Source organism: Schistocerca piceifrons, chromosome 3 (assembly GCF_021461385.2).
Source record: "Schistocerca piceifrons isolate TAMUIC-IGC-003096 chromosome 3, iqSchPice1.1, whole genome shotgun sequence".
Taxonomy (NCBI): domain Eukaryota; kingdom Metazoa; phylum Arthropoda; class Insecta; order Orthoptera; family Acrididae; genus Schistocerca; species Schistocerca piceifrons.
This window is the reverse complement of record NC_060140.1, coordinates 551,550,438-551,575,235: the sequence shown is the minus strand read 5'-3', so window position 1 is coordinate 551,575,235 and position 24,798 is coordinate 551,550,438. Positions and strand designations below refer to the sequence as shown.

The 24,798-nt window shown below is 41.3% G+C and overlaps 1 protein-coding gene across 2 annotated transcripts in view; it reads left to right on the top strand.

Annotated features, from left to right (window-relative positions):
- The window catches only part of LOC124788089 (equilibrative nucleoside transporter 4), a 205,039-nt gene that overhangs the window by 126,182 nt on the left and 54,059 nt on the right, over window positions 1-24,798 (top strand). For both annotated transcript variants that reach the window (XM_047255190.1, XM_047255191.1), the window contains exon 8: window positions 22,311-22,551. In XM_047255190.1, the coding sequence (XP_047111146.1) occupies window positions 22,311-22,551 (241 nt within the window). The remainder of the gene's footprint in view (window positions 1-22,310; window positions 22,552-24,798) is intronic.

Genomic DNA, 24,798 nt, shown 5'->3' with positions numbered 1-24,798 from the left:
ATAAGGACATCATGTACAGCAAAGCGGGAATTATATCAAAATGTTAGAAGTAGTCACAATCAAGCTGCAATAGCCCATTACAAGCACTATTGTAAGGCACTTAAAAATGTTATTAGGAAAGCAAAGAGTATGTGGTATGCAAATAGAATAGGTAATTCACAGGATATAATTAAAACCATGTCGTCAGTTGCGGAAGAAGTGTGTGCTCCGCAGCACAATGTCAGTGATATAAAGTCAGTTCGAACTAAAAATGTTTCTGTTACTGATACATCAGATATATGTACAGTTAGCAGGAGAAAGAAAACTGGCATTCTACGGATCGGAGTGTGGAATGTCAGATCCCTTAATCGGGCAGGTAGGTTAGAAAATTTAAAAAGGGAAATGGATAGGTTAATGTTAGATATAGTGGGAATTATTGAAGTTCGGTGGCAGGAGGAACAAACGGGGAAGATCAGCTTGGATTCCATAGAAATGTTGAAACACATGAGGCAATACTGACCTTACAACTTATCTTAGAAGAAACATTAAGGAAAGGCAAACCTACATTTATAGCATTTGTAGACTTAGAGAAAGCTTTTGACAATGTTAACTGGAATACTCTCTTTCACATTCTAAAGGTGGCAGGGGTAAAATACAGGGAGCGAAAGGCTATTTACAATTTGTACAGAAACCAGATGGCAGTTATAAGAGTCGAGGGGCATGAAAGGGAAGCAGTGGTTGGGAAAGGAGTGAGACAGGGTTGTAGTCTCTCCCCGATGTTATTCAATCTGTATATTGAGCAAGCAGTAAAGGAAACAAAAGGAAAATTCGGAGTAGGTATTAAAATCCATGAAGAAGAAATAAAAACTTTGAGGTTCGCCGATGACATTGTAATTCTGTCAGAGACAGCAAAGGACTTGGAAGAGCAGTTGAACGGAATGGACAGTGTCTTGAAAGGAGGATATAAGATGAACATCAACAAAAGCAAAACGAGGATAATGGAATGTAGTTGAATTAAGTCGGGTGATGCTGAGGGAATTAGATTAAGAAATGAGACACTTAAAATAGTAAAGGAGTTTTGCTGTTTGGGGAGCTAAATAACTGATGATGGTCGAAGTAGAGAAGATATAAAATGTAGACTGGCAATGGCAAGGTAAGCGTTTCTGAAGAAGAGAAATTTGTTAACATTGAGTATAGATTTAAGTGTCAGGAAGTCGTTTCTGAAAGTATTTGTATGGAGTGTAGCCATGTACGGAAGTGAAACATGGATGATAAATAGTTTGGACAAGAAGAGAATAGAAGCTTTTGAAATGTGGTGCTACAGAAGAATGCTGAAGATTAGATGGGTAGATCACATAACTAATTAGGAGGTATTGAATAGAATTGGGGAGAAGAGGAGTTTGTGGCACAACTTGACAAGAAGAAGGGACCGGTTGGTAGGACATATTCTGAGGCATCAAGGGATCACAAATTTAGCATTGGAGGGCAGCGTGGAGGGTAAAAATTGTAGAGGGAAACCAAGAGATGAATACACTAAGCAGATTTAGAAGGATGTAGGTTGCAGTAAGTACTGGGAGATGAAGAAGCTTGCACAGGATACAGTAACATGGTGAGCAGCATCAAACCAGTCTTAGGACTGAAGACCACAACAACATTTAACGATAATTTTCTGAGCATTGCTGGTGAATTGAATAAAAATTAAGTTTATACAGGGAATCATATAACTTTCTTGGCAAATGTATTTCCAAGATTGATGTCTGAAATATCCCTCTGTGATACAGACAAGGGGGAGATTGAGTCAATAATTAAATCACTGAAGACTAAGGACTGTCATGGATATGATGGAGTGCCCAGCAGAATATTAAAGTACTGTACTGCACATATTAGCCCTGTATTTAGCCACCTGTGTCACTTTACCTTTAGAAGTGGTCAGTTTCTTGAATGATTTAAGTACTCAGTAATAAAGCTGCAGATGTAGACAGGGCACAACAAACTTTCAGCAGCAAATTGAAAAGTAAGAATGTAGGGAAATCAGTAAAGAGAAAGAAAGTGTTGTTGTTTGGTAGTTCCCATCGAAGAGGTGTTGGCCAACTTTTGCAGGATGAACTAGGATCAGAATACCAGGTCACCAATTTTTTTTAAACCTAGTGCTTGTCTGGAGCAGGTGACAGAGGATTTAGGATCACTTTGCAAAGATTTCACTAAGGAAGACACCGTGGTTATAGTGGGTGGGGCAAGTAACAGTATTGACAGAGATCCTGGGTACAGTATAGAGTGTGACCTGGCAAAGATTGCATCAACATTGAAGCATACTAGTGTTAAGTTTCTATCTGTTCTTGGGTGCCATGACCAACTTCATTTGAACTCTTCTGTCAAAAGAGTTAATTTGGAGCTGTAACAGCAGGGTCACACATTGGTGTGGTTCCTGTTGTCTCTCAGTAGGTGGGATTATACTAGGCATGGCCTTCACCTCAAGAGGAAGGGGAAGGGTAAATTGGCTGGGAAAATAGGAGGAAAGTTAAAGGGGGGAGCATTAGTGGTAAAATACCAGTGGTTATAGGATTCAGAAAAGACCTTTTTTTAAGGTAGGGAGGACAGAAAGAAAGCAAATTTTAAGAGAGGTTAGAACTGAGACAAAGCTTCAGTTTGAGAAAGAAATCAAAAAACATAATTCCAGCTTATTATATCAGCATAAACAGCTATTGGCTAAGAATTTTCAACAGTCAGCAATTTTAACTCAATGTGAAATGTCAGCTATCTTTATTGCATCAAAATATTCGAGGACTGAGAAATGAAATTAATGAATTAACTATCTGCATAGATAAAGTAGAGTCTTCAAACCCAGCTGACATAATCTGCCTCTCTGAGCATCATGTGACCACTGGTATAGAACTTTTAAGTGTTACAGGGTTTAGGTTAGCATCTCACTTTTGTAGATCAGAAATGGAGAAAGGAGGAGTTGCCACATTCATCAGGAACTATCATAAATTTAAGAACATAGACATTCATAAATTTTGCCTAGAACAGCATATGGAAGCATGTGCAACAGAAGTAGAATTTCAATAAAATCCTTCATAATATTAAGTGTATATCGATCACCTGCAGGTAACTTTAATCTGTTTGTAAACCACCTTGAAGCTGTACTGGCCCATTTAACAACCAAAAACAAAGAAATAGTGGTTGCTGGTGATTTCAATGTAGATTTCTACATCTATATCTACATCTACATCCATACTCCGCAAGCCACCTGATGGTGTGTGGCGGAGGGTACTCTGAGTACCTCTATCGGTTTTCCCTTCTATTCCAGTCTCATATTGTTCGTGGAAAGAAGGATTGTTGGTCTGCTTCTGTGTGGGCTCTAATCTCTCTGATTTTATCCTCATGGTCCCTTCGCGAGATATACGTAGGAGGGAGCAATATACTGCTTGACTCCTCGGTGAAGGTATGTTCTCGAAACTTTAGCAAAAGCCCGTACCGAGCTACTGAGTGTCTCTCCTGCAGAGTCTTCCACTGGAGTTTATCTATCATCTCCATAACGCTTTCGCGATTACTAAATGATCCTGTAACGAAGCGCGCCGCTCTCTGTTGGATCTTCTTTATCTCTTCTATCAACCCTATCTGGTACGGATCCCACACTGCTGAGCAGTATTCAAGCAGTGGGCGAACAAGCGTGCTGTAACCTACTTCCTTTGTTTTCGGATTGCATTTCCTTAGGATTCTTCCAATGAATCTCAGTCTGGCATCTGCTTTACCAACGGTCAACTTTAGATGATCATTCCATTTTAAATCACTCCTAATGCGTACTCCCAGATAATTTATGGAATTAACTACTTCCAGTTGCTGACCTGCTATTTTGTAGCTAAATGATAAGGGATCTATCTTTCTGTGTATTCGCAGCACATTACACTTGTCTACATTGAGATTCAATTGCCATTCCCTGCACCATGTGTCAATTCGCTGCAGATCCTCCTGCATTTTAGTACAATTTCCCATTGTTACAACACTGGACTCGCATTCGGGAGGACGACGGTTCAATCCCGCGTCCGGCCATCCTGATTTAGGTTTTCCGTGATTTCCCTAAATCACTCCAGGCAAATGCCGGGATGGTTCCTCTGAAAGGGCACGGCCGACTTCCTTCCCGATCCTTCCCTAATCCGATGAGACCGATGACCACGCTGTCTGGTCTCCTTCCCCAAACCAACCAACCAACCAACCCATTGTTACAACCTCTCGATATACCACAGCATAATCTGCAAAAAGCCTCAGTGAACTTCCGATGTGATCCACAAGGTCATTTATGTATATTGTGAATAGCAACGGTCCTATGACACTCCCCTGCGGCACACCTGAAATCACTCTTACTTCGGAAGACTTCTCTCCATTGAGAATGACATGCTGCGTTCTTTTATCTAGGAACTCTTCAATCCTATCACACAATTGGTCTGATAATCCATATGCTCTTACTTTGTGCATTAAACGACTGTGGGGAACTGTATCGAACGCCTTGCGGAAGTCAAGAAACACGGCATCTACCTGTGAACCCGTGTCTCGTGGACGAATAGCGCGAGCTGGATTTCACACAATCGTCTTTTTCGAAACCCGTGCTGGTTCCTACAGAGTAGATTTCTAGTCTCCAGAAAAGTCATTATACTCGAACATATACGTGTTCCAAAATTCTACAACTGATCGACATTAGAGATATAGGTCTATAGTTCTGCACATCTGTTCGACGTCCCTTCTTGAAAACGGGGAGGACCTGTGCCCTTTTCCAATCCTTTGGAACGCTACGCTCTTCTAGATACCTACGGTACACCGCTGCAAGAAGGGGGGCAAGTTCCTTCGCGTACTCTGTGTAAAATCGAACTGGTATCCCATCAGGTCCAGCAGCCTTTCCTCTTTCGAGCGATTTTAATTGTTTCTCTATCCCTCGTCTATTTCGATATCTACCATTTTGTCATCTGTGCAACAATCTAGAGAAGGAACTACAGTGCAGTCTTCCTCTGTGAAACAGCTTTGGAAAAAGACATTTAGTATTTCGGCCTTTAGTCTGACATCCTCTGTTTCAGTACCATTTTGGTCACAGAGTGTCTGGACATTTTGTTTTGATCCACCTACCGCTTTGACATAAGACCAAAATTTCTTAGGATTTTCTGCCGAGTCAGTACATAGAACTTTACTTTCGAATTCATTGAACGCCTCTCGCATAGCTCTCCTCACACTACATTTCGCTTCGCGTAATTTTTGTTTGTCTTCAAGGCTTTGGCTATGTTTATGTTTGCTGTGAAGTTCCCTTTGCTTCCGCAGCAGTTTTCTAACTCGGTTGTTGTACCACGGTGGCTCTTTTCCATCTCTTACGATCTTGCTTGGCACATACTCATCTAACGCATATTGTACGATGGTTTTGAACTTTGTCCACTGATCCTCAGCACTATCTGTACTTGAGACAAAACTTTTGTGTTGAGCCTTCAGGTACTCTGTAATCTGCTTTTTGTCACTTTTGCTAAACAGAAAAATCTTCCTACCTTTTTTAATATTTCTATTTATGGCTGAAATCATCAATGCAGTAACCGCTTTATGATCGCTGATTCCCTGTTGTGCGTTAACTGTTTCAAATAGTTTGGGTCTGTTTGTCACCAGAAGGTCTAATATGTTATTGCCACGAGTTGGTTCTCTGTTTAACCGCTCAAGGTAGTTTTCAGATAAAGCACTTAAAAAAATTTCACTGGATTCTTTGTCCCTGCCACCCGTTATGAACATTTGAGTCTCCCAGTCTATATCCGGAAAATTAAAATATCCACCCAGAACTATAACATGGAGGGGAAATCTATTCGAAATATTTTCCAAATTATCCTTCAAGTGCTCAGCCACAACAGCTGCTGAGCAAGGGGGCTTATAGAGACGTCCAGTTACCATGTCTGAGCCTGCTTTAACCGTGACCTTCACCCAAATCATGTCACATTTTGGATCTCCATCAATTTCCTTCGATACTATTGCACTTCTTATCGCTATAAACACGCCTCACCCTTCACTGTTCAGCCTGTCTCTGCAGTATACATTCCAATCTGAGTTTAGGATTTCATTACTGTTTACGTCTGGTTTCAGCCAACTTTCTGTCCCTAGTACTATATGGGCGTTGTGACCGTTTATTAATGAGAGCAGTTCTGGGACCTTTCTATAGACGCTCCTGCAGTTTACTATTAGCACATTAATATTGTTATGCCCTGTTGCATTTTGCCTACTGCTACCTTGCCGCGTCTCAGGAGGCGTCTTGTCGGGCCTAGGGAGGGTATTCTCTAACCTAAAAAACCCACATGTGCACTCCACACATACTCCGCTACCCTTGTAGCTGCTTCCGGCATGTAGTGCACGCCTGACCTATTCAGGGAGACCCTACATTTCTCCACCCGATAGCGAAGGTCGAGAAATTTGCACCCCAGATCTCCGCAGAATCGTCTGAGCCTCTGGTTTAAGCCTTCCATTCGGCTCCAAACCAGAGGACCACGATCGGTTCTGGGAACGATACTACAAATAGTTAGCTCTGATTCCACCCCGCGAGTGAGGCTTTGCGCCTTCACCAATTCCGCCAACCGCCTGTACAAACTGAGGATGACCTCTGAACCCAGACGGCAGGAGTCATTGGTGCCGACATGAGCAACAATTTGCAGTCGGGTGCACCCAGTGCTCTCTGTCGTCGCCGGCAGGGCCTCCTCCACATCTCGGATGAGACCCCCCCTTCATGCAGACAGAGTGAACACTGGCCTTCTTCCCCGACCTTTCCGCTATTTCCCTAAGGGGCTCCATCACCTGCCTAACGTTGGAGCTCCCAATAAGTAATAAACCCCTCCCCCCCGTGTGCCTGCTCGGACCTTGCTGAAGGAGCGGCCACATGTCCACTCACAGGCAGAGCGGGCGATGCCACACGGCCAGCCTCCACATTGACCCTCCACCTCGTGTGCCGCGAACGCCGCTAAACCTGCCACTCCGCTTGGGGAGAGGGTGGCCCAACCGCGCCCGGTACCCCCGAAAATGTCTCGACAGCAGGGACAATGGGTGAAACATGTAACACCTGAGGTGTATCATGCGACGCACCAGACTCCCCACTGCTGCTACACTCCGAGGCAGCAGCCTGAAGACAGCTGACCATGGCCATCAACACGTTCAGCTGTTCGCGAACAGTGGCCAGCTCATCCTGCGTCCGTACACAGCAGTCACACATCCTATCCGTCCTAAGAAATCAATTTACTGTAGAGAGTTAACAACTTTTAACTAGACTGCTAATTCACTAAAGGCGGCTGATTGTTGACTAAAATGTGGTTGCTAGCCACTTCTTGTAGAAAACAATGAAAATAGCACTACCTTAAAGACTCTCCCAATAAGAACTTATTTGAGTTAGTAACACTATCATTCAACTTAATTCTCACTGTAAAGTTCCCCACTAGGGTAGACAATTGCTCACAAACAGCCATTGATAATAACTTTATAGAAAAGTCCAATGAACAAAATTATATTACAAAACCAATAGTCAATGGCCTCTCAGACCATGACATGCAGTTCCTTCTGTTAAATGTTAATACTGAACAGGATATAAAATCTGTTAAATCTGAGCTCAAGAGGGTAATCAATAAGCCAAAAATTGATTATTTTAGGACACTCCTCAGAGACATTCACTGGACTGATGTTTACAGTACTCATGGCATGAATGAAAAATATAACACTTTTGCTAATAAAGTGCTTACACCTTATTCGAACACTGTTTTCCCCCAAAACTTACCAAGGTTAGAGCAAAGTCTACAAAGAAGCCATGGATTACTCAAGGAATAGGGGTATCTTGTAAAACAAAAAGAAAACTGTATCTTGTAAAACAAAAAGAAAACTGTATCTGTCAATGCAAAACAGTTCCGATGTTGATGCTATAGCACATTACAAGAAATACTGCAAAATATTAAAGACTGTATTACAGACGTCAAAGCAAATATATTACAAGGAAAAGATAGTCATATCAGATAACAAAATAAAGACAATATGGGATATAGTGAAGGAGGAGACCGGTAGAACCATACATGAAGAGTAACAAATAGCATTAAGAGTAAATGAGACGTTGGTGACAGATGTGTATAGTGTTGCAGCACTTTTTAACAAACATTTTATAACTGTTACTGAAAAGATGGGGTTGTCAGATTCGGTAGATGCTGCTATGGAATACCTCAGACCAGACATTTCAAGTAACTTCCAGAATATGAATTTGACCCTCACTACCCCAACAGGAATAATGTCCATCATAAAATCTTAAAAATCAAAAACATCTAGTGGGAAGATGAAATATCAACAAACTTAATTAAAGAATGTGATTCTAAGCTAAGTAACATATTAAGCTATCTGTGTAACCAGTCGTTTATCAGTGGAATATTTCCTGAATGGTTGAAATATGCTGAAGTTAAGCCACTGCTTAAGAAGGGAGATAAAGAAATAGCATCAAATTTGTCCAATTTCGCTGTTGCCAGCATTCTCAAAAATTTTAGAAAAAATAATGTACAGTCGGCTTCATAACCATCTTATCTCAAATAACATACTGTCAAAGTCACAGTTTGGATTTCTAAAAGGTTCTGATATTGAGAAGGCTATCTACACCTACAGCGAAAATCTGCTTAATTCATTAGACAAAAAATTGCAGGCAACTGGTATATTTTGTGGTTTGTCAAAGGCATTTGACTGTGTAAATCACAATATCCTTTTAAGTAAATTAGAATATTATAATGTAACAGGAAATGCTGCAAAATGGTTCAAATCTTATATCTCTGGCAGGAATAAAGGTGTTATTAGGAAAGAGACATGTATCGAGCTATCAGGCATCATCCAACTGAGAACTAATTACATGTGGGGTCCCAAAAGGTTCCCTTTTGGGGCCCTTACTTTTTCTTGAGTATATCGATGACCTTTCATCAGTAACATTACCAGATGCCAAGTTCGTTTTGTTTGCCGATGATACAAACATTGCAATAAATAGCAAATCAAGTGTAGTCTTAGAAAGATCAGCTAATAAAATATTGGTGGACATTAATCACTGTTTCCTAGCCAATTCCTTGACACTAAACTTTGAAAAAACACACTACATGCAGTTCAGCACTTGTAAGGGGTGTCCAACGAGTATATGTCTAACATACGACGACAAGAAGATAGAAGAGTGGACAGTGTTAAAATCTTGGGATTACAGTTAGATAATAAATTCAACTGGAAGGAGCACGCCACAGAACTGCTGAAGCGTCTTAACGAATCTCTGTTTCCAATGCGAACTGTGTCAGACATAGGGGATATAAAAATGAAAAAGCCGGCATACTATGCTTACTTTCATTCCATGTCATATGGGATTACTTTTTGGGGTAATTCATCAAGCCAAGCTAAAGTTTTCCAGGCACAAAAAGTGCAGTAAGAGTTATATGTGGTGTGAACTCAAGAACATCCTGCAGAAACCTGTTTAGGGAACTAGGGATACCAACTACTGCTTCCCAATATATTTATTCCTTAATGAAATTTGTCATTAAAAATATATCACTTTTTCGAACCAACAGCTCAATTCATGGAATCAATACTAGAAATAAGAATAATCTTCACAAGGATTTAAAGTCACTTACTCTTGTACAAAAAGGTGTGCATTCTTCAGGAACACACATTTTCAATAACTTGCCAGCAGCCATAAAAAGCTTAACAACCAATGAAATTCAGTTTAAGAGAAGCCTAAAAGATTTATTAGTGGCCAACTCCTTCTACTCCATTGATATACATATAGGGAAACATTCCACGTGGGAAAAATATATCTAAAAACAAAGATGATGTGTCTTACCAAACGAAAGCAGGAAAGAGGGAAGGAGAGGGAAAGACGAAAGGATGTGGGTTTTAAGGAAGAGGGTAAGGAGTCATTCCAATCCCGGGAGCTGAAAGAATTACCTTAGGGGGAAAAAAGGACAGGTATACACTCGCACACACACACATATCCATCCGCCCATACACAGACACAAGCAGACATTTGTAAAGGCAAAGAGTTTGAGCAGAGATGTCAGTCGAGGCGGAAGTACAGAGGCAAAAATGTTGTTGAAAGACAGGTGAGGTATGAGTGGCGGCAAATTGAATTTAGAAATTAGTGGAGATTGAGGCCTGATGGATAACGAGAAGAGAGGATATACTGAAGGGAAAGTTCCCATCTCCGGAGTTCTGACAGGTTGGTGTTACTGGAAAGTATCCAGATAACCCGGACAGTGTAACACTGTGCCAAGATGTGCTGGCCGTGCACCAAGGCATGTTTAGCCACAGGGTGATCCTCATTACCAACAAACACTGTCTGCCTGTGTCCATTCATGCGAATGGACAGTTTGTTGCTGGTCATTCCCACATAGAAAGCTTCACAGTGTAGGCAGGTCAGTTGGTAAATCACGTGGGTGCTTTCACACGTGGCTCTGCCTTTGATTGTGTACACCTTCCGGGTTACAGGACTGGAGTAGGTGGTGGTGGGAGGGTGCATGGGACAAGTTTTACACTGGGGGCGGTTACAAGGGTAGGAGCCAGAGGGTAGGGAAGGTGGTTTGGGGATTTCATAGGGATGAACTACGAGGTTACGAAGGTTAGGTGGACAGCGGAAAGACACTCTTGGTGGAGTGGGGAGGATTTCATGAAGGATGGATCTCATTTCAGGGCAGGATTTGAGGAAGTCGTATCCCTGCTGGAGAGCCACATTCAGAGTCTGATCCAGTCCCGGAAAGTATGCTGTCACAAGTGGGGCACTTTTGTGGTTCTTCTGTGGGAGGTTCTGGGCTTGAGGGGATCGGGAAGTGGCTCTGGTTATTTGCCTCTGTGCCAGGTCAGGAGGGTAGTTGCGGGATGCGAAAGCTGTTTTCAGATTGTTGGTCTTATGGTTCAGGGATTCTGGACTGGAGCAGATTCGTTTGCCACGAAGACCTAGGCTGTAGGGAAGGGACCGTTTGATGTGGAATGGGTGGCAGCTGTCATAATTGAGGTACTGTTGCTTGTTGGTGAGTTTGATGTGGACGGACGTGTGAAGCAGGCCATTGGACAGGTGAAGGTCAACGCCAAGGGAAGTGGCATGGGATTTGGAGTAGGACCAGGTGAATCTGATGGAACCAAAGGAGTTGAGGTTGGAGAGGAAATTCTGGAGTTCTTCTTCACTGTGAGTCCAGATCATGAAAATGTCATCAATAAATCTGTACCAAACTTTGGCTTGGTAGGCCTGGGTAACCAAGAAGGCTTCCTATAAGCGACCCATGAATAGGTTGGCGTACAAGGGGGCCATCCTGGTACCCATGGCTGTTCCCTTTAATTGGTGGTATGACTGGCCTTCGAAAGTGAAGAAGTTGTGGGTCAGGATGAAGCTGGCTAAGGTAATGAGGAAAGAGGTTTTAGGTAGGGTGGCAGGTGATTGGCGTGAAAGGAAGTGCTCCATCGCAGCGAGGCCCTGGACGTGCAGAATATTTGTGTATATGGAAGTGGCATCAATGGTTACAAGGATGGTTTCCAGGGGTAACAGACTGGGTAAGGATTCCAGGCGTTTGAGAAAGTGGTTGGTGTCTGTGACGAAGGATGGGAGACTGCATGTAATGGGTTGAAGGTGTTGATCTACATAGGCAGAGATACGTTCTGTGGGAGCTTGGTAACCAGCTACAATAGGACGACCGGGATGATTGGGCTTGTGAATTTTAGGAAGAAGGTAGAAGGTAGGGGTGCGGGGTGTCGGTGGGGTCAGGGGTTTAATGGAGTCAGGTGAAAGGTTTTTTAGGGGGCCTAAGGTTCTGAGGATTCCTTGAAGCTCCGCCTGGACATCAGGAATGGGATTACATTGGCAAACTTTGTAAGTAGCGTTGTCTGAAAGCTGACACAGTCCCTCAGCCAAATACTCCCGACGATCAAGTACCACGGTCGTGGAACCCTTGTCCGCCGGAAGAATGTCGATGGATCGGTCAGCCTTCAGATCACGGATAGCCTGGGCTTCAGCAGTGGTGATGTTGCGAGTAGGATTAAGGTTTTTTAAGAAGGATTGAGAGGCAAGGCTGGAAGTCAGAAATTCCTGGAAAGTTTGGAGAGGGTGATTTTGAGGAAGAGGAGGTGGGTCCCGCTGTGACGGAGGACGGAACTGTTCCAGGCAGGGTTCAATTTGGATAGTGTCTTGGGGAGTTGGATCATTAGGAGTAGAATTAGGATCATTTTTCTTCGTGGCAAAGTTATATTTCCAGCAGAGAGTATGAGTGTAGGACAGTAAACCTTTGACAAGGGCTGTTTGGTTCCGTCCTTTTGTCTTTCCCTCTCCTTCCCTCTTTCCTGATGAGGCCACAGTTTGTTGCGAAAGCTTGAATTTTGTATGTATGTTTGTTTGTGTGTCTATCGACGTGCCAGTGCTTTCGTTTGGTAAGTCACATCATCTTTGTTTTTAGATATATTTTTCCCATGTGGAATGTTCCCCTATATATATATATATATATATATATATATATATAAAACAAAGATGAGGTGACTTACCGAACAAAAGCGCTGGCAGGTCGATAGACACACAAACAAACACAAACATACACACAAAATTCAAGCTTTCGCAACAAACTGTTGCCTCATCAGGAAAGAGGGAAGTCACCTCATCTTTGTTTTTATATATAATTTTTTCCCACGTGGAATGTTTCCTTCCATTATATATATATATATATATATATATATATATATATATATATATTTTGTGTGTATGTTTGTGTTTGTTTGTGTGTCTATCGACCTGCCAGCGCTTTTGTTCGGTAAGTCACCTCATCTTTGTTTTTTATATATATATATATATATATATATATATATTAGTTGTAAATATTTATCATGTATTGTTGTTTTTATGACATGTTCCACATCCTGGAGGACCTTCTCACAACGGATCACTGTACAGTGTTTGCTCAAGTTATTGAAAAGGCTGTGTGTGTGAGGATAATGATCATTTTATATTACACTATTTGGTATCAAATGTACAGTTTGGCTATAGAAGTTGTTTAACAACTGAAAATGCTGTCTTCTCTTTTCTCTGTGAAGTACTGATTGGGGTAAACAAAAGGTTTTGAACACTAGACATATTTTTTTGTTTAACTAAGACATTTGATTGCTCCAGAATTTGGACCATTTCGGAATAAGGAGAGTAGCTCACAATTGGTTCACCTCTTACTTTAGTAACATACAGCAAAAGGCCATTATTCATGATGTTGAGAATGGCTGTGATATGGGGTCTGAGTGGGGTACAGTTAATGGGGAGGGACTGCTGGGGCCACTCGTGTTCCTCATTTATACAAATGACATGCTAGCTTGGTAATAAAGAATGTTGTGTGCAACACTGGCCCAGTTTCAAATAGCACAGTTCATAGCTAGTTCAAAATAAACTAATGCTAAATCACAGTAAGACTCAGTTTTTAACACATAATTCAATAAAACCTGACATTTTAATTTCCCAGAATGGGTGTATGATTAGTGAAACTGAAGAGTTCAAATTTCTAGGTGTTCAGATAGATAGTAAACTGTCGTGGAAAGCCCACGTTCAAGATCTTGTTCAAAGACTTAATGCTGTTATTTTTACTATTCGAACAGTATCTGAAGTGAGTGATCATTTGACATGAAAATTAGTCTACTTTACTTATTTTCATTCACTTATTTCGTATTGTATTATATTTTGTGTAGCTCCCATTCTGAAACGATATTTTTAGCTCAGAAACAGGTGGTTCGGGCAATAAGTGGTGTAAGTTCACGAACCTCTTGTCGACCCCTGTTCACAAGTCTGGGCATTTTGACATTGGTCTCTCAGTATATATATATTCCTTAGTGTCATTTCTTGTTAACAGTATTAGCTTATTCCCAAGAATAAGCAGCTTTCACTCGGTCAATACTTGGCAGAAATCAAATCTGCATTTTTAGCAGTAATCCACATGCTTTCAAATCAAAACTGAAGAGATTACTCTTGGGTCACTCCTTGTGTTCTTTCGAGGATTTCCTTGAAAAATGAAGCTGATTCTTGTTGTATTGTTGATTGTGTTTACTTAAACTTATAGATTGACTTTTTTCGGGTTCATAAACATTTTATTTTTATCTGTTATTACTTTTATGTCCTAATTTCATGTACTAACATGTTCCAAGACCTTGGAGATTTGCTCCTCATTTTGGTCCTATGGAACTTGACGTGTAAATAAAAATAAATAAATAAAATCTGCATTTCTTTCTAGTAGTGCATTTCCTTTTATTAATGGTATTATTGTTTTGTAAATGTATAGAAATGGAAATGGCAGTATTATTAGACTATGGAAAACAGTACTGCATGAGTCTCTTTGTTTCTCATTCAAGTTCAGTAAAGTCACACAAGCCAATATCAAGGTTATGTGGACATTGCTCAAGAACCCTAAGGCTTATTGCAACTAAATAATCAGTACAAATTACTGATAGAGATTATTGCTGAAAAAAGAACATGTGTTTGAGCTACATCTCAGTGGTCTTAATTCTCTCTGTGAATTGAACCTGACATATTGTTAATTATTTAGGAGTAACAAGTCCACTGACTGAATAACAGAAACACTGAGTCGTTGACAAGCAGAAATATGAGACAAAGAAAACGTGCTAGCTCTTGGAATCAAGACAGTACATTGAGACATATAAAACATAAGTATCTTCCAAAATCGGTGTATGCCAGCAAACTTATGTTCTTTTTATTCTTTCATGCAATAAACTGTGTATTGTGTACTGAAGGATTTAAGACTCTGTATGTAAATAACAAGCTAATAAAATCACTGGGTAGCAGAAAATATGCAAATAATATAATTGGATACATAAATGGATTGACTGGAATACTCTCTTTCAAATTCTAAAGGTGGCAGGGGTAAAATACAGGGAGCGAAAGGCTATTTAGAATTTGTACAGAAACCAGATGGCAGTTATAAGAGTCAAGGGGCATGAAAGGGAAGCTCTGGTTGGGAAGGGAGTGAGACAGGGTTGTAGCGTCTCCCTGATGTTATTCAATCTGTATATTGAGCAAGCAGTAAAGGAAACAAAAGAAAAATTCGAAGTAGGTATTAAAATCCATGGAGAAGAAATAAAAACTTCGAGGTTTGCCGATGACATTGTAATTCTGTCAGAGACAGCAAAGGACTTGGAAGAGCAGTTGAACGGAATGGACAGTGTCTTGAAAGGAGGGTATAAGATGAACATCAACAAAAGCAAAACGAGGATAATGGAATGTAGTCGAATTAAGTCGGATGATGCTGAGGGAGTTAGATTAAGAAATGAAACACTTAAAATAGTAAAGGAGTTTTGCTGTTTGGGGAGCTAAATAACTGATGATGGTCGAAGTAGAGAAGATATAAAATGTAGACTGGCAATGGCAAGGAAGGCGTTTCTGAAGAAGAGAAATTTGTTAACATCGAGTATAGATTTAAGTGTCAGGAAGTCGTTTCTGAAAGTATTTGTATGTAGTGTAGCCATGTATGGAAGTGAATCGTGGACGATAAATAGTTTGGACCAGAAGAGAATAGAAGCTTTTGAAATGTGGTGCTACAGAAGAATGCTGAAGATTAGATGGGTAGATCACATAACTAATGATGAAATATTGAATATAATTGGGGAGAAGAGGAGTATGTGGCACAACTTGACAAAAAGAAGGGACCGATTAGTAGGACATGTTCTGAGACATCAAGGGATCACAAATTTAGCATTGGAGGGCAGCGTGGAGGATAAAAATCGTAGAGGGAGACCAAGAGATGAATACATTAAGCAGATTCAGAAGGATGTGGGTTGCAGTAAGTACTGGGAGATGAAGAAGGTTGCACAGGATAGGGTAGCATGGAGAGCTGCATCAAACCAGTCTCAGGACTGAAGACCACAACAACACATAAATGGAGCCAGAAGAAACGTGTACAAAAGGTTTGGAAATACACAAGATTTTGGAGCCAGTGGTACCCTATCCTGGCAGTAGGGTTGAAGAGAAAGGAAGAGGAATGAAGCAAAAGGAATGGTGATGTTTATGAAATAGGCAGAGTTACAAAAAAGTCATCCAGAACCCGAGATTACGGGAGACTTACCAAACAATATGAAAAGGAAAGACTGATTGTTGGTGCCTGCATGGGACAAGATTTGAAAACCTGAGAACTTAAAAGTGGAAGATGGAGTGATAAGCAAGACAGAGATTTCTGAAAAAAAGTCATTCAATAGTTGAAGTTGATAAGAGTGGAAAATTAAGTGCCTTATATGTGATAGACTTGGGTGGGGGGGGGGGGGGGGGGGGGGCAGGTTGCAAAATTAAAGGTATGTAGTAAAATAAATGGCAGTGAAAACTGGGAAAGTGACAGGAGATGCTAAGACAATTGAAATGATGAAAATTTAGGCCATGTGGTTTATGAGAACCAAGCACATATCGTGATGCCATTTCCCACCTGTGGAGTTCTGACAGGAGGGAGAATCCAGATGCCATGTGTGATGAAACAGGCACTAGGGTCATGACTGTTATGTTTTACAGCATGCTCTGCAATAGGTTATTGTGTTATTGATTAATAAAAACCACCTCAACAGTATTATTATACATTTGTTGTGTTACAACTGCTTTTGTTCGTTGAACATCTTCAGGTTGATGAGTAATGACATAAGTGGTCTGTATGTAGTTTGTAATGTCAAAGACCAAATCCAGAAACACTGATCATAAACATTCTGACACAAATATTATGAGCAGACTTGACATGCTGCTTACAGTAAAATATGATGAGTGTTTTTGGACTTGATTTTTTACTTTAGCACAATTCTGCAACCTGAACATGTTCAGTGAATAAAACCAGTGAGAATGCAGTAATTGTGTAATGATGCAGCTAAGGAGATTTTTATTATTCCTCAACATTAATATCAGCTGTGGTACTCAACATGAACAAGACCAAGACCAAGGATATTGTGCCAGTATGCACCCTAGTTCTGTGTCCATTCATCATGCAGTTATCTATATCATTGAGGCATGCAAGTCACCCCATCATGGCAAGATCCTTGGTTCATGGGCGGAAATCATCTCCAAAGAGCTCAGCACTGTTGTAATCTCCTCCTCATGTAAACCACCAAATGCACAGTTGTCCTTCGGCCCACCCAAGAACTTCCACAAAAAGTAAAGGTCAGATGTAATAGGTGATTTTAATAGTGACAGTCACACATGGGGCTACCTGCAAGATGACAAAAATGGCGAAGGATGTTGTATTTGGCAAAAGCTGACAATCTTTCCCCAATTCACAACAGCAAGCTTTCTCCCACCTTCAGCTGTAAAAGACTGCAATATAGATATAAGTCAGACTTCCTGTTTGTGAGTGACTGCATTGTGCAAAGTAAATATGTACACCAATACCACAAGATCAACACCGAGTGATCATGTGTCAGGTGAACCCAGCAGTGAAATCATGGGATGTAGCCTTCAGATACAGATACCACTTCAGAAAGGTAGACTGGGCTGAGTTCTCTGCTGTGCCATATGAGAAGATTAGTACAGTTGCTCCAGTGCCTGAAAGATATGAACACTTCATTGAATTAGTGAGATACCACTCTCAACTGTTCATTCCAGAGACTGAAGGACCCAGTATCTTTCAGGTACAATATAAGAAACAGTCTTTCTGCTAGAGGAACACTACAAACTTCATGAAGAGGATCCTTTTAGTGAATAAACTCTCCAGGATGGACAAAAAACTCCTTGCCTCCATCTCACATGCTAAGAAGGAGCAGTAGATGAAAATGATAACAGAAGTGATCATGTGCAGAAGCAGCCAGCAAGCATAGAGGTTGCTAAGATGTCTCAGAAATGATACTTCCCAAACAAACTCACTTTGTAACATGAAGCCCAACCAAATAGCACATCAACTCTCGTTAAGTGGAAAACCAACTACAACCACAAAAATAAGAAACAACATAATCATCAGACAGCAAACCAACAAAACCCTTTGACTGTAGGTGAACTGCAACTTGCCTTGGACAAATGTAAGAGAGTAAAACAGCCAATCTCAACAATCTATGAATACAGGTACAGAACCTCAGCCTTGCAGCCACAAGATTGTTCTTGCAATCGATGAGCAATTGTGCCCATTCCTGCAGAATACCAAAAAATTGAAGGAGAGCAAGGGTCATAGCTATCCCAAAACCAGAAAAAGACAGGAATGATGCAAACAACTGCAGGTCAATCTCTCTTCTGTACCTTTTTTACAAGGTGCTGGAGAGAGTACTTGTACAGATACTGATGAAGACTGACCCATTCTTAATCCCACAAGAAGCTGGGTTCAGAGGAGGAAAGAACTAAGCCTCACAAATACCAAAACTGACTCAGCATATAGAAGATGCCTTTGGAAAGCAAGAGATTACAGGGACAGTGTTTAGAGACCTGTCAGCAGCATAAGATACACTGTTAATTATCTCCTTCTGCTTAGGAACACTGACAGCATCACGAAAGACTGTGTTTGCACCCTGACCAGATGATAATGCAACCACAGCTCAGGGAAAAGTCTTTGAAGAGCACCAAGTGAAAGCTATCAAAAGCTCTAGACGTAGTGTCCACTGACTACAAGGTACACCATCTGAAGCCAAATCCTTCTAATCTGCAGGCATGTGAATCCTACTTGAAGAACAAGGAGGCCACTAGAAGCCTATTGATTACCTGCGAAGAAACTCTGCTGGAACACTGCACAGCCCCTAAATATCTCAGGATCTATTTGGAACAAGCACTGACATATAAGAAACATTGCATAAATACCAAGCAGAAAGCGATTGCAAGAAAAAATGTGGTACAGGAGGTCACTAGTACAACTTGGGGCTCCAAACTAGAGACAGTAAAATATCAATCTTAGCTTTGTACTGCTCTGCAACAGAATGTGCCTTTCCAGTATACTGTCAGTCTTGCCACTTTGGAACTGTGGATGTAGCTTTTAACTGAATGTGCCACATCATGACAGGCTGTCTCCACTACATACCTCTAGAGATACTGTACTGCCTTACTGAAATAGCATTCCCAGACATATTAAGGCTTTTGGCAGCCAGGAAAGAGAGGATCAAAGCTACAGCACATGCGGCCCAACCTCTGTTCAGGAACCAAACTAAGCAAGACGACTTCAGGAGTAGTGCAGCAGGAGCCAGCACATCAAAGACTGGCTGATACCAGTTGAGAGTATGACCCCTGGCTACAAAGAAGACTGGGCCACTTGGAAGACACTCAACTGACTTGAAAGCAGTGTCGCAAGGTGCAGTTACAACCTACACAGATGAAGCTCAATTCTGGAGTCAGTGCTGTGTGAGAGTGGTGTTGAACGGATTACAGACTACTTCTTGCAATGCAGTCTCTGTGCAGCAATATGCACTGCCAAAGATCTGGCGAAAGCTTCAGCAGTGCACTCTCTGTGGGCAAATATTGTCCAGTGAAAAATTTAGTACACTTGTAATACCCCATCTGTTGTTGTGGTTGTTTCAACTATGCTGTGGAAGTTCTGTCGGAAGCCTGTATGCAGCCTTCATACAGTCATGATCTCTCCTCAAGTGATTTATATGGTTTTGGAGCCATGGAGAAAGACATTCATGGCTGTCTATTTATAAGGGGCATTCAGATGAAACCTGGTCACTAGTGTAAAGTTACGATATCAATTTTATTAACTCAAAAATGGAGTTACATACAGTACACATACTCAAAAATAGTCGCCAAAACTGTTGGCACATTTACCCCATTGTGACACTAGCTGATCGTCCAGGCCTGGACCCAGTCACACACTTCGTTATCTGTTGTGAATCAGTATCCATGAATAGCTCGTTTTAGAGGTCCAAACAGTGATGGATCTCATCCACAGTGATTCTGCGGTTGTCCGAGACTAAAGCATTCACTTCTGCAACCATTTCCAGTGTGATAACATGATGAGCCTGTCCAGGACAAGCATCATCTTCCAGTGACTCGTGCCCCCCAAGGAATCATTTGCACCATCCCACAACATGTCAACGTGTCAGACTGTACTCACTGTACACAGCCTTCATCCGTTGATACATTTCACGGCCTCCAACTCCCTCTGCCGCCAAAAGCCGAATCACTCCTCGTTGGTCCTGCTTACTTGCCTGCATGTTTGGTAGTGGACGATAACTCGTGTGACAACATTCTCTTCAGCGTGAAACCACACTGTCGCTATGCAACATCAAACGGTGCACACATGTCAGTTCTTCTACCAATAGATGGTGCCACCATACATGCAGTTACGTGGTGACACATTATGTGTAAGGCAAAGGTAGAACCACTGACCAGGTTTCATTTGAATGAACCTCATACTTCAGATGAAGAAGTGCACACCTGGGTACAGTTATGGTTCCATACACAACCACATTGACCATCTTGTCTCACAGTGGAATAAATGTATTAACAGTTATGGTGATTACTTTTGAAATAATAAACAATTTACTTACTTTTTTCCATCTCTATAATTTTCATCTGACTGCCAATTGTACATAACTTGTTGTATATTTCTGTTTTAAGTATAGTGACAGGTGTAACTAAGTTACTTTATGGGTCTTCGATGTGTGACTGCTTTTGTGATAAGAAATAAAAAGTGTAAATGCTTACCAATACATGTTTCTAGCATATGACTACTGAATGCAAGCTTTGTGTGACCACAAGAAAGCCGGAAGCTTGCACTAACCATTGTTTACCTGTTACTGGGGGGGGGGGGGGGGAGGGGGGGGGGAGTTATGACAAAGGCCTCTAATGCTACTCGTCCGCTTAGGCAAGAGCAGCATTTTAAATATAGCTTTAATAGCCTTGCATTTTATACCAATGTTTTGAAGCACAGCACTCACACCCACTTCTGTGATGTTACAATCCCCACTTCACCCCCTTTGTAACATCAGTGTTTCTGATCCCTGGAGACAGACTCTAACCCTCCAAGAAATACTTGGCATCTGTCGACCAGGTAGTCTTACCACACTCAAGTTTCTCTGGCCATCTAATTACTCAGCTTTCTACCACTACAAGAGTTTGGGGGACATCTACTGGTTGAGCATTATGCAGTTATTGCAATTCACCAACTCCAGTCATCGTGTTGATTCACAAATAAGCCCTTTCTTTTCTCTTATCTTTTTCTATTTGCTGTATAACTTTTTACTCCATGAAATGAATTATCTAAAAGTTTGTGATTTGGTAATTTTTTTCCAGAACATTTTCTGGGAGACAAGAATGCTTTAGCTCATATTGTAAATTTCCTGGTGTAATGGGATTTTGAATATTTCTTAATTCACAACCATTTTGCTAACAAGGGAACCTCCCCATCGCACCCCCTCAGATTTAGTTATAACTTGGCACAGTGGATAGGCCTTGATAAACTGAACACAGATCAATTGAGAAAACAGGAAGAAGTTGTGTGGAACTGTGAAAAAATAAGCAAAATATACAAACTGAGTAGTCCATGGGCCACATAGGCAACATCAAGGAGAAAGTGAGTTTAGGAGCGCCGTGGTCCCGTGGTAGCGTGAGCAGCTGGTGAAGGAGAGGTCCTTGGTTCAAGTCTACCCACAAGTGAAAATTTTACTTTCTTTATTTTTGCATAGTTATTATCTGTCCGTTCGTTCATTGACGTCTCTGTTCACTGTAATAAGTTTAGTGTCTGTGTTTTGCGACCGCATCGCAAAACCGTGCGATTAGTAGACGAAAGGACGTGCCTCTCCAATCGGAACCGAAAACATTTGATCGCAAGGTCATAGGTCAACCGATTCCTCCCCAGGAAAACACATCTGATATATTCTATACGACACTGGTGACGGCATGTGCGTCACATGACAGGAATATGTTGTCGACCCACCTAACTTGTACACTTGGCGAATGGGTAAAAAGATTCTTCTACCTTGCGCGATTTAGGTTTTCTTGTGGATGTGATAATCACTCCCAAAAAAGTGATGAAAACATAAGAGTTTGTCACATAAACTGAAAATAAAAAATTAAAGTTTTCGCTCGGTGGAAGATTTGAACGAAGGACCTTTCGTTGCGCAGCTGCTCACGCTACCACGAGACCACTGCGCTCCTGCGGTCTCAGTGTCCTTGGCGTTACCTATCTTCCCATGAACTACTCAGTTTGTATATTTTGCTTATTTTTTCACAGTTCCACACAACTTCTTCCTGTTTTCTCAATTGATCTGTGTTCAGTTTTTCAAGGCCTATCCACTGTGCCAACTTATAACTAAATTTGAGGGGTGTGCGATGGGAAGGTTCCCTTGTAAGTATTATGATGTTGGAAATTCAGAGCTATACTTAGTTATAGGACTAATTAAAATGTAGTGTTTAATATTTTTACTTACAGGTCCTGGCATCTATCCCGTATGACTGGTCACGCACACAGCTTATTGTTTTTGCATGGGTTCGAACAATGCTGGTCCCACTGCTTCTCTTGTGTACAACTCCACGTGGAAGCCCTGTAATTTCTGGAGAAGGCTATCCAATGTTATTCTCACTGATACTGGGAATCACAAATGGATTAGTGGGAAGTGTACCTATGATACAGGCTCCTAGCAGAGTCTCAGAAGAACACCGTGAACTAACTGGTATGTGAAAGGTTAAAGAAAGCTTGAGATATATATATATATAAAAACAAAGATGATGTGACTTACCAAACAAAAGCGCTGGCACGTCGATAAACACACAAACAAACACAAATATACACACAAAATTCTAGCTTTCCCAACCAACGGCTGCTTCATCAGGAAAGAGGGAAGGAGAGGGAAAGACGAAAGGATATGGGTTTTAAAGGAGAGGGTAAGGAATCATTCCAATCCCGGGAGCGGAAAGACTTACCTTAGGGGGAAAAAAGGACGGGTATACACTCGCGCACACACACACACATATCCATCCACACATATACAGACACAAGCAGACATATTAAAAGGCAAAGAGTTTGGGCAGAGATGTCAGTCGAGGCGGAAGTGCAGAGGCAAAGATGTTGTTGAATGACAGGTGAGGTATGAGTGGCGGCAACTTGAAATTAGCGGAGATTGAGGCCTGGTGGATAACGGGAAGAGAGGATATATTGAAGAGCAAGTGCCCATCTCCGGAGTTCGAATAGGGCGGCAACTTGAAATTAGCGGAGATTGAGGCCTGGTGGATAACGGGAAGAGAGGATATATTGAAGAGCAAGTGCCCATCTCCGGAGTTCGAATAGGTTGGTGCTTGCTCTTCAATATATCCTCTCTTCCCGTTATCCACCAGGCCTCAATCTCCGCTAATTTCAAGTTGCCGCCACTCATACCTCACCTGTCATTCAACAACATCTTTGCCTCTGCACTTCCGCCTCGACTGACATCTCTGCCCAAACTCTTTGCCTTTTAATATGTCTGCTTGTGTCTGTATATGTGTGGGTGGATATGTGTGTGTGTGCGAGTGTATACCCGTCCTTTTTTCCCCCTAAGGTACGTCTTTCCGCTCCCGGGATTGGAATGATTCCTTACCCTCTCCTTTAAAACCCACATCCTTTCGTCTTTCCCTCTCCTTCCCTCTTTCCTGATGAAGCAGCCGTTGGTTGGGAAAGCTAGAATTTTGTGTGTTTGTTTGTGTGTCTATCAACCTGCCAGTGCTTTCATTTGGTAAGTCACATCTTCTTTGTTCTTAGATATATTTTTCCCACGTGGAATGTTAGTGGTTAATTTCTTTTTAAAAAATTATCAAACAATCTGCTTATAATTACAGAGTTTTCGTTATTCATAAAAAAGAATACTAGTGAAGTGTGTATAGGAAAATCCGGAAGTTATGGTTGATTTTATCCCGTTTGAGTTCTTGTAATATGCTTTTATGCTCTGGCATGTGCTAATTTGTTGATATGCTAATATTGTGCATCCGCAATTTTCAAGTGCGCAGCAAAATGTTGGAGTGGGCGACGGGGGGGGGGGGGGGGGGGGGGTGCAGAGGGGTTATAGAGCATGTAGATGTAGTTGCTATTCTCTACACTCTTTCCATAATATGATATTTTCATTTTTATTTATTAGCAAGTGAATTGGAAGCATATAGAATGTGTCAAATGGTACAGAGGCCAAATATAACTTACATGACAATAACAATATGTTGTTGTTGTTGCTGTTGCTGTTGTGGTCTTCAGTCCAGAGACTAGTGTGATGCAGCTCTCCATGCTACCCTATCCTGTGCTAGCTTCTTCATCTTCAAGTACCTACTCCAACCTAAATCCTTCTGAATATGCTTAGTGTATTCATCTCTTGGTCTATCTCGATGATTTTTACCCTCCTCGCTGTCCGCCAGTATCAAATTGGTGATCCCTTGATGCCGCAGAATGTGTCCTACCAACCGATCCTTCTTCTAGTCAAGTTGTGCCACAAATTCCTCTTCTCCCCAATTCTGTTCAGCACCTCCTCATTAGTTACACGTTCTACCCATCTAATCTTCAGCAGTCTTCTGTAGCACCACTTTTCAAAAGCTTCTATTCTCTTCTTGTCTAAACTATTTAACGTCCATGTTTCACTTCCATACATGGCTACACTCCATACAAAAACTTTCGGAAAAGACTTCCTGACACTTAAATCTATACTCAATGTTAAGGAACTCCTCATCTTCAGAAAGGCTTTCCTTGGCATAGCCAGTCTACGTTTTATATCCTCTATGCTTCGACCATCATCAGTTATTTTGCTCCCCAAATAGCAAAACTCATCTTCTATTTTAAGTGTCTCATTTGATAACCTAATTCCCTCAGCATCACCTGATATAATTCGACTACATTCCATTATCCTCATTTTGCTTTTGTTGAGGTTCATCTTGTATCGTCCTTTCAAGACACTGCCCATTCTGTC